The 18,451-nt window shown below is 42.8% G+C and overlaps 2 protein-coding genes across 2 annotated transcripts; one reads left to right on the forward strand and one right to left on the reverse strand.

Annotated features, from left to right (window-relative positions):
- Positions 1–409: 409 nt before the first annotated feature.
- On the forward strand, positions 410–3,575 carry zgc:77375 (haloacid dehalogenase-like hydrolase domain-containing 5). The gene is made up of 8 exons (XM_032521763.1): positions 410–529; positions 1,238–1,441; positions 1,596–1,708; positions 1,807–1,900; positions 1,999–2,032; positions 2,121–2,295; positions 2,413–2,601; positions 3,179–3,575. The coding sequence occupies exons 1-8, from the start codon at positions 410–412 to the stop codon at positions 3,573–3,575; spliced, it is 1,326 nt and encodes a 441-aa protein (XP_032377654.1).
- Positions 3,576–13,764: 10,189 nt separating this feature from the next.
- On the reverse strand, positions 13,765–15,008 carry gp9 (glycoprotein IX platelet). Its single transcript, XM_032521769.1, has 2 exons — positions 14,827–15,008; positions 13,765–14,525 (listed from the first exon to the last, which is right to left on the reverse strand). Exon 2 carries the CDS (start codon positions 14,522–14,524, stop codon positions 13,784–13,786), a length of 741 nt encoding a protein of 246 aa, XP_032377660.1. The 5' UTR covers position 14,525; positions 14,827–15,008; the 3' UTR covers positions 13,765–13,783.
- Positions 15,009–18,451: the final 3,443 nt, after the last annotated feature.

Here is an 18,451-nt window from a genome sequence, read left to right on the forward strand (position 1 = left end):
ATATAGGCTATTTATTAAAAAAAACAAAGCTGATCGGATGGGTAAATGCGATCAATGAGCTCGTGTTTTTCTGCAGCAGTCTCCCATGATTCATCGAGGTGCGTGTGCGTGGCGTGTAAGAAACACAACACCTCGGTGCCTAAAATGGCAGCGGGGGTTGCAGTGCAGATGCAGCTCTCAAAGCCTACGCCTCATTCCGGCAGAGATGCAGCAAGGGACCCGCCTACTCCTCATATGTCGTCATCGGGTCTCGTCCAATCAAATTCTAAGCAAGAAAGCCTCCGACGAAAAAAAAACAAAAAAAACCTCATCAGCCAGTGCGGCCGGACCGAGCCGGCTCTCGCTTCGTGCTCGGTCGTTTTGGTTGCTATTGTTTTCTCTATTTTAAACCCGGCAATAAACAAAAGGGATGAGGGGACTCCTGCCGTTTTACCGGGGCCTGTGCACCCTGAGTAACCGTCAAGCCAGACGAAAAGCTGGGATTGTCGGTTCTCGGTGCGGGGTTTGCGGAACTCAGTCTAATAGCAAGGTACGGGTCGAGCTGTTGCTGCGCCTCGGACTCATGCAAACAATACATTGTTGACAAGGCGATACTTTGTACTTTGTAAGCTAGTTGGTTCAGATTGTTAGGGTAAATCAACTCGACGCTGCATACGCTACAATGTTTAGCTGCGGACGCGCTGGCAGGAACAACAGGGGACCTGGCATCAGGGATAAGAGCAGATGTAGCTTACAGTAGCCTGTTGGGTTTCCCCCCATGATAAAAACAACCGCAGGTTTTTTTTTTAGTCCCAGTAACCGCATACACATTGAGATGCCCTTAACATTAGTTATGCTAACAATGCATATTGTCCTACCCCTATGTACTGCTGTGTCACCATAGGATTCCCACCGTGGATTATCTGTGCCCCTTATTTTATATTATGTCATACTCGAGACTAGAGTCAGCTCTGTCCTTAGTATGATATTAGAAACACACTGTGATGTGTGGCAACAATTTTCACATGCATTATACATACTATAACGTACATTTAAGTCTTTAAATTTGGTAATTTGTGCAGAAGATGCACCTTTGATTATTGTGCAGGGTTACAAATTCTCCAGTTCATTCCTTACACCATCATATTGATCATTCAACCTTCTTCATCCACACTCTGGTGCTTATTTTTTTCTACTTGATTTATTGGCTGCCGCTTGGCTGATTAACTGGGTTTTGTCCATTCCTTTCCTTCTACAGCCACAGCCAAACTTTGGGCTGTTGTTTGACATTGATGGTGTGCTTGTCCGGGGCAAGATGCCAATCCCTGCTGCAAAGAAGGCGTTCGAGAAGTTGGTCGACTCTCAGGGACATTTTGTGTTGCCAGTTGTGTTTGTCACAAATGCAGGGAATTGCCTCCGACAAACAAAAGCAGACCAGCTCGCTCACATCCTGGGAGTCCCTGTGAGTTATCAAGCTGTTGAGATTGCTTTAGCTACTCTATGTAGAAAGAATATAACAAACTGAGACACAAAATCTGCACTTCTTTTTTTTTTTTTAATCTGGCGTCCCTTCTTAACGCTGCTATTAACATCGCCTAACACTTATCTGTTTCCAGATTACACAAGATCAAGTCATCATGTCCCACAGTCCCCTGAGGATGTTTAATAAGTTTCATGACAAGTGTGTGCTGGTGTCAGGACAGGGACCAGTCCTGGAAATTGCTACAAAGTATCCTGGAATCTCGCTTTGCTATGTTTTCTGTTTGTGATCCATTTATATTATGTTTGTGTAATACACGTCATTTGTCCCTAACACTGTGTCTTCAGCGTGGGCTTTACGAATGTTGTAAGTGTTGATATGCTGAGGGAATCATTCCCATTGCTGGACATGGTGGATCACAACAGGAGACCCAAGTTGCCGGTGAGATATTGAAATCTGGTGCAGCAAGTGGATAATACAAACATCACACTGTTCTCTAGTCAACAGCACATGTTTTGCTTTTCTTTTTGTCATTACAGTCCAATCCTGTTGGCAACCTTCCTAAGATTGATGGTGAGAACGTGCACCTTTCATCAGTCAGTTTCATAGTTGTTCCTCTGCACCGTCAGACTTAATGTTACTGTTTTAATTTTACCTACAGCCGTGGTTCTGTTCGGGGAGCCGATTCGATGGGAGACCAACCTCCAGCTGATAATAGACCTCTTGTTGACCAAAGGGAACCTCAGCAGTGTTCACCAAACCCAAAACATGCCTCATCTCCCCCTGCTGGCCTGCAACATGGACCTCATGTGGATGGCTGAGGCACATTCTCCACGGTACCCAGCACTGCCACACAACAGTTAAAAGGAGGATTTCATCTATTAGCAACTAAAGCACAGATTTAAAAACAGCCAAATGTAACTGTGTATTCCTTTGTCTTTCCTTTGGCTCAGGTTTGGCCATGGGACATTTCTGGTTTGCCTAGAGAACATCTATAAGAAGATAACAGGTAAAGATCTGAAGTATGAGGCGCTCATGGGAAAACCGAGTGAGCTGACCTACCATTTTGCAGAGTACCTCATCAGAACCCAGGCCATGCAGATGCAATGGAAACTTCCTGTCACTGCCCTTTATGCTATAGGGTAAGACCCTACGTTTTTTTCTTTATTGCAAATGTAGTTAACAACATATGGAATAAACTAAAGATACAATGAGACCAACATGATCAGAATTAGCTTTTGACACAATTGTTTGATGACAATGTGACTTTGAGTACCTAAAAAAGCGATACATATTGATGTAGTATTATTAGTAATGCACGTGTAAGTAACTCAAAGATGCAGGAACAAGAACTGCATACTAAAATTGAGTTAACCTCACCTGACTTTTAGTTATGTTTTTAAAAGTGTGTGTGCTCACATTTTAATTTAGGTTTGCAATGTTACCAAACTGAAATGCTGACATCATAAAAATACAAACATTCCCTCCTTTAAACTGCCCACAAGTGTACACATCACACCTTCCTATTCAGAACTTGCAAGTTTCACTACAACTTTTTATCACGATTGTTGCGGTTTTGTTTTTCCAGCAATTGCTTTAATTGCTCTTTTGTCGGCGGAGTAGCATAGAACTGCAGAAAATAAACCCATTCTTTCTGTAGGCTAGCTTTATGCAAACTGTCCGAGGCACTGAGTAATCTCTTCCCTTCTGTACCCTTAGGGATAACATTATGACTGACATCTATGGCGCCAATCTATACAACCGCTACCTGGAGGAGAGAGTTACTCGAAAGAACCCCAAAGCTGTTGCTAAGATGGTCTCCGCCACAGGGTCCAGCACTGCAGTGCCCCAGGAGGAGGAGAGGGACAATCTGTGGGAGAGCGAGCTAGCGCTGCCCTCTGCCACTTCCTGTAAGTCTATCCTAGTATGCACAGGGGTGTACAACCCCAACGCAGAAGTGCCGTCGGATGCAAGTCACTGCATCAAAGAGACTGTGTTCCATGGCCACCGGGACTTCAGATTTGACCCTGCGCTGGTGGAGCCAGACCACATTGTGCAGGATGTGGCAGAAGCTGTAGACCTCATCTTTGAGCTGGAGAGGTTTGTGCCTCAGTAGAGTTTAGCCAACAGGGGTTGTGTTATTATGAAAGTCCTATAGTCGGGAGGGGGAGGGGGAGGTGGAGCATTACACTGGTTAAACCACTCAATGCATACCCCACGTAGGAGCCGTGCACTGTGGACATTGATAGACAAAAAAATGGGTCATCTTCTAAACTTTCCTTGGTGAGAAAAACCTAATCATGTAACGGTTAATGTCAACTGCTCCTTAACATTCTATATGTGATTACCTTTTATTACCTGTTTACGTTATGGAAACATTTAAGGAACTGCCTTATGTGACCCTTTTTTTTTAGATGATAGCTATGTTTTAGATAATTCCAAATCCTGAAATGATCCTTATATTTATTACAAGAATTTACCAGTGTTTTTAAGAAGCCTCTTCAGATAACGGTTGACCCTTATTCTCATGGTGGCTTTTCATTATTACAATTTTAATCATTTGTTTACCCATTTATTCTGTTCTATGCATGAACATGAGAGTAAAACTTGTACTGTAAAAACAACAGTTTGATGTGCTGTATCATCCTCTAGTAGTACTGTCTGTCTGTCTGCATTATGAGAGCCTTGACCAGTATTTTGCACAGATCAGAGACTTTCATCTCCGTTAAATGTTACCGCATTTTCCTGCCATACCCTGTTTATTATGATGTAGAAATACATTTTTATGCTTCATATTGTAATTCCAAAAGCAAAACTATACAGACATTTAGATACAATCAAAAAACCTTTACCGCTTTATTTTTGATCATTTGTAGTATTTCACACATTGTAAATACCTTAGCATAAAAACTTCCAAGGAATCTTTAAACTTGCTTTGCAAACTGCCTGTGTGTTGTTGTTGTTTTTTCAATGAAAAATGATCCACAACTCATCACAAATGCCGAAGATTGTTCTGTAGGACTGACAGATCGGTTAAAAGACTAATGCGTGAATATCTAGGTTTTTCCAAAACATATAGAAGCCAAACTAGTCATCAATACTCTAGTGTATCTGTAAGGTGCACATTTCTTTAGCTTTAACCAGAAATGCTAAAATTAAGCATACTATGACTTGCAGTGTGCATGAGAAACTTTTCAGTTGGATTATTATTTATTATGCATTTATCTGGCGCATTTCCTGCTTAAATGATTAAAACGTCCCAGCATAAAATTGCTTTGTAAGAAAAAAAACGTCAGTTACCCAGAAGTCTCAAGAGACATTAGTGTAGCAGTTTCACATTAATGGTCCAATATGTAATACTGACAGCTAGCATTTAAAATAGTTATAGGTCCAGAGTGTAACGCATTTAGTTGTTCATTATTAAAATCGGTGATGCCCGTTCACAAACTTGTCCTTTTTCATAAATATTTACCACCACCATGTATTCCTTTTGGCTTGAAATTTTACATTTGCATTAGCATGAATGAACTAGGCTAGATGCTCAATATTCATGCACCATCTTGAAATACGCTAGCCAGAAAGGGACATACAGGATACTGCTCCACCTTTTTCTTTTTCACTGTCACATGGTAAACTCACAGGTGCTGCTAATGCTGCTAATGGATATCATCGCTTCCCAGCCCTGGCAAGTCTGAAGAAGGAAACATGGAAGACCACACATATTCAAAATCCAAATTTCAGAAACAGGAGTCTTCTTCTTTGCTAAGAAAAAGGATACTGAAAAGAGCAAAAGACTGGATTTTTGAAGCGTGAAGGCTACCGTAGCTGTAATACGTACTTTGACCTGTGTGGCGCGAGAGAGTTGATTGCTGTAGTGATATGTCACAGTTAGGCTTCCGTAGCAGAGGTACATTGTTGAGCATGCGCGAGACATCCGGCGGTTGTACAGTTACAAGCTGAGTAGTAAAGCTGAGTCCTACAAGGTGCACTACGAGTCCGAGTGGAATTCTTCATAAAGATAGCCGTCTATGACATGGTGTCAGAAGTGGGATCCAGGACGCCTACTGAATGAGATATGGCAAAGTTCGGACCACCGGAACCCTTCGACTTCTCCCGCCCGGCGGACTGGCCTTTATGGCGCCGTCGCTTCGACCGCTTCAGAGTAGCATCCAAGCTGGACCGAGAGAGCGGAGAAGTACAAGTTAACACGCTTCTTTATGCCCTGGGGAGAGAGGCAGAGGCTATTTATGACTCTTTTGTGTACGAGAGGGAAAACGTCGATGAAGCGGCAGACGAAGAAACTCTAGAGACTCATCCCGAGCTGGATTACATGAAGGTAATGGCGAAATTTAGCGACCATTTTGTGCCTAAAAGGAACATTATCCACGACAGAGCTTGCTTTCATAAGAGAGTACTGAAAGCCGGAGAGCCAGTCGAAGCATTCGTTAGAAGCTTATATGAGCTAGCACAATACTGTGAGTTCGGAAGCACTAAAGATGAACAAATCAGAGACAGGATCGTGATAGGTATATTGGATCGAGATGTTTCCCAGAAATTACAGCTGGAGGCAGACCTCACGCTTGAACGAGCTATTTAGATAGCACGCCAAAGTGAGCAAATCAAACAGCAGAGTGCAAGTTTGCGTGTGGAACATGCTGTGGACGGAATGAGTCAAGGAAGACGGCATTTTCACACTAAAAAGAGCAACAATGATGCACAATGGCGGAGAAAACCGGAGCACGGTGAGTCCAAATATCTCCTTACATGCTCTCGGTGTAATAGACAACATGGGAAAATGCAGCCATGCCCAGCAAAGAACAAGAGGTGCCGGAAATGCAATAAAACTGGACATTTCGAAGTAGTCTGCAAAACTAAAATGCTGAAAGAGGTGACAGTAGCTTCTGACAACCCAGCCGAGAGGGACGACATGTTTTTTCTTGGAGCAGTAACTAATACTAAGGCAGCAATAATTGAGCAGCCAGATTTGGATGATGAGTGGCTTGTAGACTTACCTGTAAATGGCTGTTCTGTCAGATTTCAAATCGACACAGGTGCAGACATTACAGTTGTGTCTCATGCTACATTTAACAGACTGCTAAAGAGCCCAAAATTGGTCACAGCAGGTAAAATGCCACCGGTCACCAGCCCTGGAGGCGAAGTCCACTGTGTGGGCAAGTTTCTGGCCACAAGTCAGTTTAAGGGACAGAAATACCGGTTCTGGGTTACTGTCATAAAGGGACCCTATGCTCACAACCTGTTGGGAGGTAGTGTTGCCAGGAGGATGGGTTTGGTCAGAAGGCTCAACAATATAAACACAGACCTCCTAGGGGACGTCTTTAGGGAAATTGGCCTGCTTAAATGCGACCCTGTTAAAATAGAACTGAAAGCAGATGCAGAGCCCTACAGCCTGACAGCGCCACGCCGTGTCCCATTTCCTCTTCTTTCGAAGGTTGAAACAGAACTGAAGCGTATGCAGTGACGTGCAGTCAGGGTAGGCAGTGCCTACCTTGCCAAAATTCAAGCATAAAAATGTTTATTAAATAAATGTATTATAAACTTGTATTTGTATTTTTACTGTTTATTCTTGTGATTTATATGTGTGTTGTTCCAATTATTTAGACGGTACTATGACAAATGTAGCAGTTACGCATAATCAAATAGAAAAAATGGCAGAATAAGCAGTGCCTTTCCTGCCCATTCAAGCGATTAGCCAATGTTGCGCATGCACACTTCAATCCTGTATTCTTTAACATGTACGTCAAAAGGCACAACTCTGCCGTGCCTTTGTACGTAAATGTGTTATGCCAGTAATCGTCTCCGTTAGATATCAAACATGAACCAATTAAAATCGAGATATTACTGTCCCTTTGCGTAGCTGACGTCATTACACCAGCTACGTTGTAAGCGCAATCCCCGCGAAATTCAAAGTCAAAATAACAGCAGCGGAGTCCGCCGACATCACAGCGGTGAGGAACTCCTCTAAACTTGAACTTAATTAAAAAAAACAACTAATAGCAAGATGGAGGTCTACGCCAGCCTTAGATGGACTGCTGCAGCAAAAGGGACAAATACTCGTCGCATCGTTTCAAACTGACTGGTACGGAAGAAGAGATGTGGCTATGTAGCCGTGCTAACAGTGAGCGGAGGGACCTCTACGGGGTCCTGGATCTGAACAACCCGCCCGCAGCTTTAACCAAGCAGGAAAAACCGTCAGCTCATATAATACCGGCAACTACAGCTTCGCACATTTTCCACCCTGAAACGGATCAAAACATCCAGTCGGAACCGGACCGGGCCAGCACGTCTTTCAGCCCTCGCCGAGTCAGAGACGATGCAAACTAAAGCGCTGTAAAGACGAGTTTTACAACCCTGTGATCGACGTCTTCACGAGGAAGCGTCGGATGGATTTTATGTACAAATCTACCGATTGGTGAGTCAGAAACTATTTTGGGTTTAGTGTGTTTGAACTAATGCTGCTAGCCATTTGCCTTCATATTCAGTTGAGCAGTGTGTGTTTTCATTGTTGCTGACTGGGACTGACAAACATAATTGGCCGCTGTGCAATAATTAGAACAAAGATGGAGAGAGAGAGAGAGTCACCCAGAGTATTTGTCTGAAATCTTAACTTTGCGGGAACACACTGTCGTTGCGGTCTTCAAATCAGCTGGTTTTAGAAGTCCTAAGGTCCAGGTATAAACGGTGGGGGGGGTCAGGCTTTTGCGGTTGCTCCCCCGAGACTCTGGAACAAGTTACCCCCCGATATTCGCACTGTTACAGATGTGGCTCTTTTTAGGTCCAAACTCAAACATATCTGTTGAATCAGGCTTTTAATACATAGCTGTGGTGGGACAGTTTCATTCTTTTGTTTCTTTGAGACCTTTTCTGATTTTACTGTTCGCTATGTTCTCTCTTTCTATTGGATGTTGTCATTATACTCATTCTGTTAAGCACCGTAGCCTGCTGGTTGCTGTAAAGTGTTATATAATTACATTAGATTGATTTTGACTGATAGATTAATTGGAAATGTCTTGCTATCGACCGCGCGTGTGTGCCGCGCTTGTGCGTAACGTTTTGATTATTAGCCTAAACAATAAATTAGGTAATCTGGCTTTCATAACTCAGTGCCTACCCTCTTACTGACATCACCGCACGTCACTGAGCGTATGCTAGACTTGGGCATCATAGAAGAGGTTACTGAGCCCACTGATTGGTGCGCCCCGATGGTTCCTGTTGAAAAGAAAAACAGAGATCAAGTAAGAATATGTGTGGATCTGAAACGCCTAAACAAAGCAGTAAAACGGGAGCGCTACATCTTACCAACTTTGGAAGACATTGCTCCAAAGCTGGCGGGGGCTAAGGTGTTTTCCACCCTTGATGCCTCATTTGGATTTTGGCAGATTCCTCTGGATGCTAAGAGTAGAAGACTGACAACATTTATAACCCCCATCGGTAGATTCTGCTTCAGACGACTGCCGTTTGGAATCACGTCAGCTCCAGAAATTTTTCAGAGACAGTTATCCACACTGCTAAAGGACCATGAAGGGGTTGTCGTCGTCATGGATGACATTCTCGTTTATGGACAGACCAAGGAGGAACATGACAACCACCTGAATGCAGTTCTGAAGACTGTTAAGAACAGTGGCTTGAAGCTGAACAAAGCAAAGTGTCATTTCAGCAAATCAGAAACTCGATACTTCGGTCACATCATCAGTGCCGAGGGCATCAAACCAGATCCGACTAAGGTAGAAGCCATCACCAAGATGCAGAGTCCCACAAATGTGGAGGAGCTCCGGCAGGTTCTGGGTCTGATTAATTACGTGGGGAGATTCTTGCCAGGCCTCTCCACCAAGTTACACCCAATCACCAGTCTGTTGAGAAGTGAGAACAAGTGGGTATGGAACAACACCCAAGAACAGGCGTTCATCGCTGTTAAAGGCATGCTAGTGTCAGCCCCAGCTCTTGCATATTATGATGCAAATCGGAAAACCGTCGTCAGCGCCGATGCAAGTAGCTACGGCTTAGGGGCAGCTCTACTACAAGAACATGAGGACGGCTTAAAGCCGGTGGCATTCTGCTCCCGCACACTGTCGGATGCCGAGAGAAGATACTCTCAAATCGGAGAAGGAGTGCTTGGCAGGAGTGTGGGCGTGTGAGCGGTTTGCACGCTACGTTCAGGGAATGGACAGTTTCCTTCTGAAAAACAGACCACAAACCATTGTGCCACTCATAAATACTTACGACCTGGACAAAACCCCTCCAAGGTGCCAGAGACTGCTGATGCGCCTTTTAAGGTTCAACGTGGAAGCAGTACACTTTCCAGGCAAGCAGTTGGTGGTGGCCGACACTCTATCCAGGAGGCCGCAGAAACACGTGAGTGATGAGACCACAGATCAGGTGATACAAGCACATGTTTCGTCAGTTGTAGCAAATGCACCTGTCTCATCCCAAAGACTCTCTAAGATCCGTCTGGCCACTCAGCATGATTATGAATTGCAGCAGATTACAAGTTTCATCAAGAATGGATGGCCGCCCAAAACGATGATGAACCTTCTCTCCATCGTTATTATTCTGCAAGAGCTCATCTCTCAGAAACGGATGGATTAGTGTTATATCAGGACCGGCTGGTCATCCTACTGCGCAGAGGGCTGAAGTGCTGTCAGATCTACATAAAGGACACCAAGGACTAACACGGTGCCGGGCACGCGCCAAGATGGCTGTGTGGTGGCCGAGCATCAATGCTGAGATTAAACAGACGGTGTCGTCATGCAAATTCTGCATTGAAAATAAACCAACCCAGAGGCATGAACCTCTCCTGACTTCTACCTACCAGAGGGCCCCTGGCAGCGCATCGCTGCTGACCTATGTGAGTTTGAGAGGTGGAATTATCTCATCGTAACCGACTATTACTCCAGAGACATTGAAATAGCTCGACTGACTTCTATATCTAGTCGTGATGTCATTAGTCGACTCAAGGGCATGTTTGTGAGGTGGGGATCCCACTGGAACTGGTCAGTGATAATGCCACTCAGTTCACATCTACTGAGTTCCAAGATTTTGCCAGAGAATATGGATTCGTGCACACGACCTCTAGCCCACATTACCCTCAGGCGAATGGTGCGGCTGAACGAGCGGTTCAGACTGCAAAGAATATCTTGAAGCAGCCTGACCCCCATTTGGCCCTGATGTGCTACAGAGCAACCCCTAGTACCGCTACAGGTATGAGCCCTGCACTACTTATGATTGGGAGAGAGATTAGAACTACACTTCCGATGCTGGAGAGCAAACTGCGAGCTGCTCCGGTGGTACAGCAAAAGGACGATCAGACAAAGTCAGCTTATCGGTTCTTCCATGATCGCCATTATTCTGCACAACCACTTCCCACTCTACAACCAGGACAGAATGTCAGGATAAAACTGGATGGTGACAAAGGTTGGAAAACCCCAGCTAAGGTTATTGCCAAATGCAAGGAGCCACGGTCTTACATGGTGGAAACAGAAAATGGTGCTGTGCTACGACGGAATCGGAGACACCTGCAAGCTGTGCCACAGCTCACCGATCGACCAGATCAGCTACAGTCACCTAATTCCCCAGTGGAACCAACCAGTAGCTTTCCACCTGAGGACAGTTCCGACTCCACAACCAGAAGCCCTGTTCAGAGGCTGCTGCACCCGGAGGTGGAGCGTCCTACTACACTCAAAGGTTCACAGGTTACATCCAGGGGAAGAATAGTCAGAATTCCTCTGAGATATAGAGACACTTAGTGACTCAAAGTCTTCTACTTCATGTGTTTAGTTCAAGTGTTTAGATGTGAAGCATATAGAGTTCAGGAACAAAAAGAAATATATAGACAGGAGGAGAGATAAGGAGTAAATTGGAATTTGAAAGTGCATTGGAACTCTGTAAGAGTAAAGATTCACATGTTATAGATGTTGGTATTATCAGCAAGTTTACTTCTAACTAAAGGCTTGTACTGAAAGTTTGTTTTGTAGGATTGATAGGAACAGCAACTGTTGAGGGCAGAATAATCCCTACGTTGCTGCGGACTGAGGACAGTCTACTCCAACGTCCTAGTGTTCGGAGATGCTATTTTCTAAATGTTGAGTATTTCTGTAAAGTACCCATGTAAGGTTAAGCAAGCGGTTTCGCTGCTGGGAGGGGGGAGATGTAGTGATATGTCACAGTTAGGCTTCCGTAGCAGAGGTACATTGTTGAGCATGCGCGAGACATCCGGCGGTTGTACAGTTACAAGCTGAGTAATAAAGCTGAGTCCTACAAGGTGCACTACGAGTCCGAGTGGAATTCTTCATAAAGATAGCCGTCTATGACAATTGCGATATATGATCTAACGCTAGATGGGAGAAATTCCTACATATTGGACCTTTAATGCAGTCCAAATACAAAATACTGTAGAGAGTCATCTCCCCGGGCTCTCCTCCCCAGACTCGGAAGTTAACGGAGGTTGCCAGGTTGAAAGTGCTTCCAACAATGTTGCTTGCTATGCTCACATAGCCAGAAATTACTCCACAGCACAGCGGAGTAGCCAACAGTAGATGCTGGCTGTGTGACATTCATAAAAAGTGTGTGCTCACGCAGAGCTCAACCGCTAAAATGACCACTACCTCGCCGTCCTCTCTACCCGACCGACAGACGCACTTTCTTGGCTTCAAATTACGGCAACAACTGCTAAAAAAACAGCGCAAACTCGCAGTCCTCTCTACAGCCACCGTTTCTTGGCTTAAAATGACTCGCCGTTTGACGGCCACAGCAGGTATTGCGTGTTAGCACGTCGGCATTAGCCAGAACCAGTTGAGATTACTTCACTGGCTGTGTCTCAATTGTTTTTGCGAGTAACCAACGCGTATTCTATTTAATGTGAGTACACTAATGTTGAAAGGACTGAAAATGCTTATCCCTAGTAGCCGTGATAAATTAGCCTGAAGCTAATGCTTACCTGTTCAGGAGGAAATTAGCCAACTCAGCGTCCTTTCAGCTTCTAATCTGTCTCCTTCTTTCAAATACATCTACAATATTTATCCCGGGTTTCTTACGTCTCTGGTTATGCAACTGGCAATAGAATCTGTCTCCGTTGCGTTTGTTGCTGCTTCCATGGCTGTTCTACAGCTGTAGCATGCTGGGTTTGCATTTTGACAGGTATATCTGGCAACCCAGCCTGGGCAGTTGATAAGTATTATTTTCAGAAAAGATAGTATTTAGCTTAGCTAAATTTAGCTAAGTACCCATATTATTAAAAAAAGCTTGGGATTTGGGGTGTCAATTTGTGTCTCTGGGGCTTCCACACGCATACAAACTTGGAAAAAAAACTATCCATGCTGTTTTGAGTGAGATACGGTTTTTGAATGTCCTCTTCCTTCAGTCTCCGGGTGAGCTGTTCAAAATCCGCACGGCTTTCTACGTCAATAGCCGAGATGCGGTGGCTAACCGTAGCACATGCTAGCATGCTAGCTTATTCTCAATGGCAAAACACTGCTACAACACATACTAGTTCACCATAATTTCCAAAAGAACTACTCACAATGTCCCTGTTCTGCAGGTATTCCACAAGTGCCCCTCGTTTAGAAGAAGTCTCCCAACTAATCCTGCTTGTACCGACCAAAGTTGGAGAACAGTAGCTAGCTGATGTGATCTTACCTAGCTACTGAGCATGTGCAACTCCCATCAAAGGTAGTCTAGAAGTGAGATGTCTCACTCTGTAGCTAAAACAGAGACCTAAACACAGGGTGAAAACAGGGTCTGCAGCAATGTGCGATACAACCAAAATATGGTGTTTTTTGAAAATGAAACCATGTAAACCTATTCTGGTACAACCTCAAAATACAATGAGCATAATATGGGCGCTGATGACATATTTTAGTAATTTTGGGGGATTTAATACAGTAAATATATTACATATCGCACCTTTAAAAACAACTTTATTGCAAAAAAACAAAAAGAAATCCGTTGTGTATCCATTAATGTTGCCCTGCTGTGCCCTGTTACGTCCTGCTGTGCCTTGTAATGCCGCACAGTGCCCGGCTATGCCATGAACTACTACAAACTACTATTTTTTGTGACTGTTATCGCCACTTCCTTCTAACCCCAATCGGTTGTTGGACACCGCCTACCAAGAGCCTGGGTCTGTCCCAGGTTTCTGCTTAAAACCCTGTTGGGTCCTTGTAAATTCTGGAGTGTGGTCTAGACCTACTCTATCTGTAAAGTGTCTCGAGATAACTCTGGTTATGAATTGATACTATAAACAAAATTGAATTGAATTAATTTTATTTGCCATTTGTAGTGTTTTTGGGTAATTTCACTGCAGTAGGTCCCTCAGGTAGCCTTTATCTTTATATTGTGCTTCTTGTGCAACACATCCAATACTTGAGGCAGTAACTCCATGTTGATAAGTGTTTTTTCTAGATCCTCCACACACGTGAGGGAATCCGTGCTGACCTCTGACCGTGCAGTGTGCAGCCTCCTCCTGTGTTTGGGCTTCCGTGAGAGCAAAGAGTCGGCCTTGAATCCCGAATGTCTCTCATATATGTACAGAGTGAATGTGCATGCTTTGGCTAGTCTCAAGCTGCACAGAAGCAGAACAATGAGGCAGCATAGTATCACTCCCATCACAGTGCTATAAATCCCATAAGTACAGCCTGTCAGGACACAGGAAGAAAAGTAGTTGTCGCTGAGTTCAGTGATGGCTCTCTGAGACACAGAGCTTGGAGTGGAACAGGTGGGCTCCTTGGAGACAACATCCCTGTTCTTCAGTAACCAGTTCCTCAGGTATTGGATTCTACAGTCACAATGAAAGGGGTTGCCAGATAGTGAGACCTTTTTCAGACCAACCAGTCTGTCGAAGAGGCCTGGAGTCAACGAGATGAGGCGGTTGTTCTGCACATCGAGGTCTGTGGTATCTGAGGGAAGATGAGGCAGCTCCATGAGGTTTAAAGAGCTGCAGTTGACCTGCAGGCCATCAGGCAGGAGGGCTGAACATCGGCAGGGTTGACCAGTAGTGTGTGCGCTTAATGTGGCCCAGACAAGGAAGACAGCTAAGCTTAAAGCGGAGAGCATCCTGCAGGATGAGGAAAAGGTTATTCCCTATTTAAACTGTATTTCCAGTTAATAATAGAAACAAGGGGGAGCAAGATGTTATATTGAAGAATTCTAAAACCAGTGTTTATAAAGCTGTGCAGTAGAACAATATTAATATTAAGCAACAAACTGTATCTTCAGAATCTTGATTTAACGGTTTATGCCAAAAGTGAATACATAAATGAGATGGATGATATCAAACACCTCTGAGTATCCTTGAGCTGTGGTAAAGAGATACAGCCAAATGACAGAGTCAATGTATTTGTCAACTTAGAAGTTACCTCTTGTGCTGCCAGTCATCCTTAAAATGTAATTATATCTTCACTGCTGCAGTCCAATGTTGCATTTGAGTAATTAAAAAAATTCTCCTGGACTCAAGGTGTCCCTGTTTCGTAACATGTTGTTAAAACAGAATAATCACCCACCCAATACAGAGAAACGTCAGTGAAAGGAACGCACCAATAACACTGCACGGTTACGGCCCATTTGACATAGAGGAAACCTATCTGCTTAAAGGAGATAAGAGTTTATCTATTAAAAACAGGCGGAGCCTAAACGAAGCTCCCCCACACAATGTTCATTACTGACATCCAATGCAGTCCTGAGGGCACGGGGGGGGGGGGGGAGCAAGAGATATTTTGAAAGCCAAACACTAAATGAGCTTAAGGCCAATGTTTTTAAAAAAATGGAAATTCTTAGATGCAAAGCAGAATGGACAGAAAATCTACAATCCAAGAAGAAAATGTCACACTTCCATAGATCAGAGAAGTGGGTTAAAGCTGAAAGGTACGAACAATAATTTGCACAGGCTGATCTTGTGAGGAATCAACTGTGTAGCAGGTGCATTTTTCACCCATAGGTGGTGTAATGGCACAGTTCTTTTCTTTTAATTTTGTAGCAATTTAATGCATGCCCTCTAGTGGAAATGCTGCAACACTAAGTAATGGAAATTAATTCTGGTGTCTGGAAGTGGAAGATATGGGAGCCTAAAGATAAGGCATTAATGTAAAATGGATTATATTAAAAAGGAGAGAAAAGAAGTTATTGGTCTCATGACTCATATTGATGGCTGACTCAGTGCTCAATAAGATAAAGTATCTTGTACTTTATATACACTGGAGAGCAAAAACAACACATGCGTACCATAAGTCATATATTCGTTTATTTTGCGTTCTCAACATTGTCACAGTTGAAGTTTTACAATAACTGGGGTCTTACTGACTTACTACTCACTGTACAAACAGAATGCACATATAAATGAGGCCATTCTTGTCTTTTCCTTTTTTTTTGTTTTTTAAATGTATCTCACGCCAGACTGAACAGCTTGCAGAAGGATGCTTGTATTAGTCTCTCTGTGTGTGTGCGAGTGTGTGTGTGTGTGAGGGGTTGCATGTACTGTATGAAAAGTGAGCTGGGTGTAAATGGCAGCGGACTTTTAAAGAGTCTGGTCTTTTTTTTTTTATTTCTACAGCAAATGCCAGTTTATGACAGCTGGAGGACAATCGATATGTTCATAAATCACCTCTCTAATGCGTGAGGTGATATATATACATCCTGATCTTAACTGCAGATATCAGAATAGATCATATATACACATTATGTACAGCTGCTTTACCCGCCCCCATCTTGGTCCCTTTACAGCTTCATAACAATACACCCTCCTTCCAAGCAGTTCATCAGTTTGCACACCACAATCCCATATTTACACAATGAAAGCCCTCAGCAACAGAAGTGCAATGTTCTTAATGTTTGTAATGTACACAATGGCTTTGTTGATGAAATGCATGCCGAGCTTCAATAACTACCAGCCTAAACACGGAGCAACAAGAACACTTCAACATCTGGAAGTTCCAAATTAATCAAAACCAAAAATCAAAACGTATAGGCTGATTTTGTTTTTACTCCCCAATTGCTCACAGTGAATAGGACACATGATGATCCATGCAGTGCATTGTTGGGGTACTTTCTCACAAAGAATGACTGTAGACATTTCAAGCACTACAACACACACCAAAATAAACAGGTTCCTCGGTTTACATCTTCCCAAGATTTCAGAATTATAGCAAAACATTATGAAATCAATGGAAAAGACACATTCAACTGATCATTAGTGTCCCATAAGTGATATGTCTGTCATCTGAGCGTTCTTTGTTAACATCTCACATGAGAATAAATGTGTAAGAATAAGCCTGACTTATGGCAATGGTTTTCTTTGTGAATGTTAAAATACATTTACAACCTGAATATTGGAACAAACAGTTTACTGTCACTAATTTACACACTAGAATAGACTCTTATTTGTAGAATGTAGAAAGTTATTCTTTACATATACCCAGTTCACTTGTTCAGTTTGCATTGTGTATAGTATAACTGCATTTCCTGAAAAAAATGAAAGTGTCCTTTCATATGTGCTTATCCAGCAAAATATTTCTGCTCAGCCCAAAGAGAAGCATATTCCTTTTATTAAAATATATATACACATTCCTCTTCCCACTGTGAACTGTGTAAGTAAGTATTTATATATTTTTAAATGAAAAAAGATATTTTTTTCCCACTTAAATCTCATCATAGACAACAAGATAACAGACTTCCACTCTCAGTACAAGTCTGCATTTTCCAACATGATTGCACTTAAACTTGCTATGGTAACACTGATTTGTTATACAATGTGCAGAGGATTGCCTCACATTAACAACATTACATGCAAAAATCACTTACTAGACATTCCACTGAACTCCAAGTCTGTACCTCTCATTAGACCATGAGGACAGCCACACATTAATTTACTGGGAAAGACTCTGACAGGGGTCAAAAAACTAAAATTAAATAAATAATGACGCAACATGAGGAAAAAAAACGCACAAATTGGAGGGACACCTTGCTTGCTGTTAATGTACAAAATCAGTACGACGATATTGCACATGTGATAGAAAAAAGATGAAAAAAATACTTCACTATGTAGGAACTGATTCTATTCACTCACCAAACCTCATCGGTGAATAAAAAACAATATACTAAACAAGGCAAAAGAAGATTTCAAAAGTGTTTCTGTTTTCGATTTCCAGAGTCAAGAGAGCAGCTGTCGCATATTTTAAAAAAGGCAACAGACTCAACATGTTCAACGCGTTCTGTGGGTCCATTTGTAACATTTGAACTGAGCCTCGAAGCATATTCAAAATGTCTTCTCACTCTGAATCTTCATTGCTTTTTACGGTTTAAGCGGCTACAGTATGAGCAGTAAATTAAGATTAAAACAACCACCCAGCCCAGTTCAACATTTGTTAAGAGTTGACAGGGAAAGTTTGCTTTGAGGCTTCAGCTGTGACAGCACAGCGTTTTAAAGCCCATATGCAACAGCTGCCACCCAGAGGCTCCTTCTGATCCATTTGAAAAATTCCAGAATAGATTATAGGCCGCGCTGAATGGGAGTTCACTCCTTTCAGATCTACATCCTGTTACCACAGAGTCAGTATAATACTGATAAGTTTCGCTGATAATAATAATTGTAAGTATAATCTTACAAATTACTTTACGCACAATATACTGTACATGAAGTATTGACTAAATAGATTATGCATTAATAGTTGGCACATTTATTTATGAGAGCTAGGAGAAACACATATAGCTGTCATCTACAGTAAATACAGCACTAGAACTACAATGACTGAGACGGTCCACTAAGTTGTTTAACCTGTCCTTCGATTTAAGTTCATGTGAAATGATTATACCCAGCTTCTTCACTACATATGAGCTCTACGGGTAGCAATTACAAATTGCATTCATATGATGGTAGGTTCTGCAAACCAAAGAGTTGAAAAATGACTTCCGAAAGGCTGTGCACAAGAAATGATGCCATCGATGTGACAGAGAAAACCATGTTCTCGTCTCAGGTCATCTTTCCTCCTG

The sequence above is a fragment of the Etheostoma spectabile genome, chromosome 7 (genome assembly GCF_008692095.1).
Source record: "Etheostoma spectabile isolate EspeVRDwgs_2016 chromosome 7, UIUC_Espe_1.0, whole genome shotgun sequence".
NCBI lineage: Eukaryota > Metazoa > Chordata > Actinopteri > Perciformes > Percidae > Etheostoma > Etheostoma spectabile.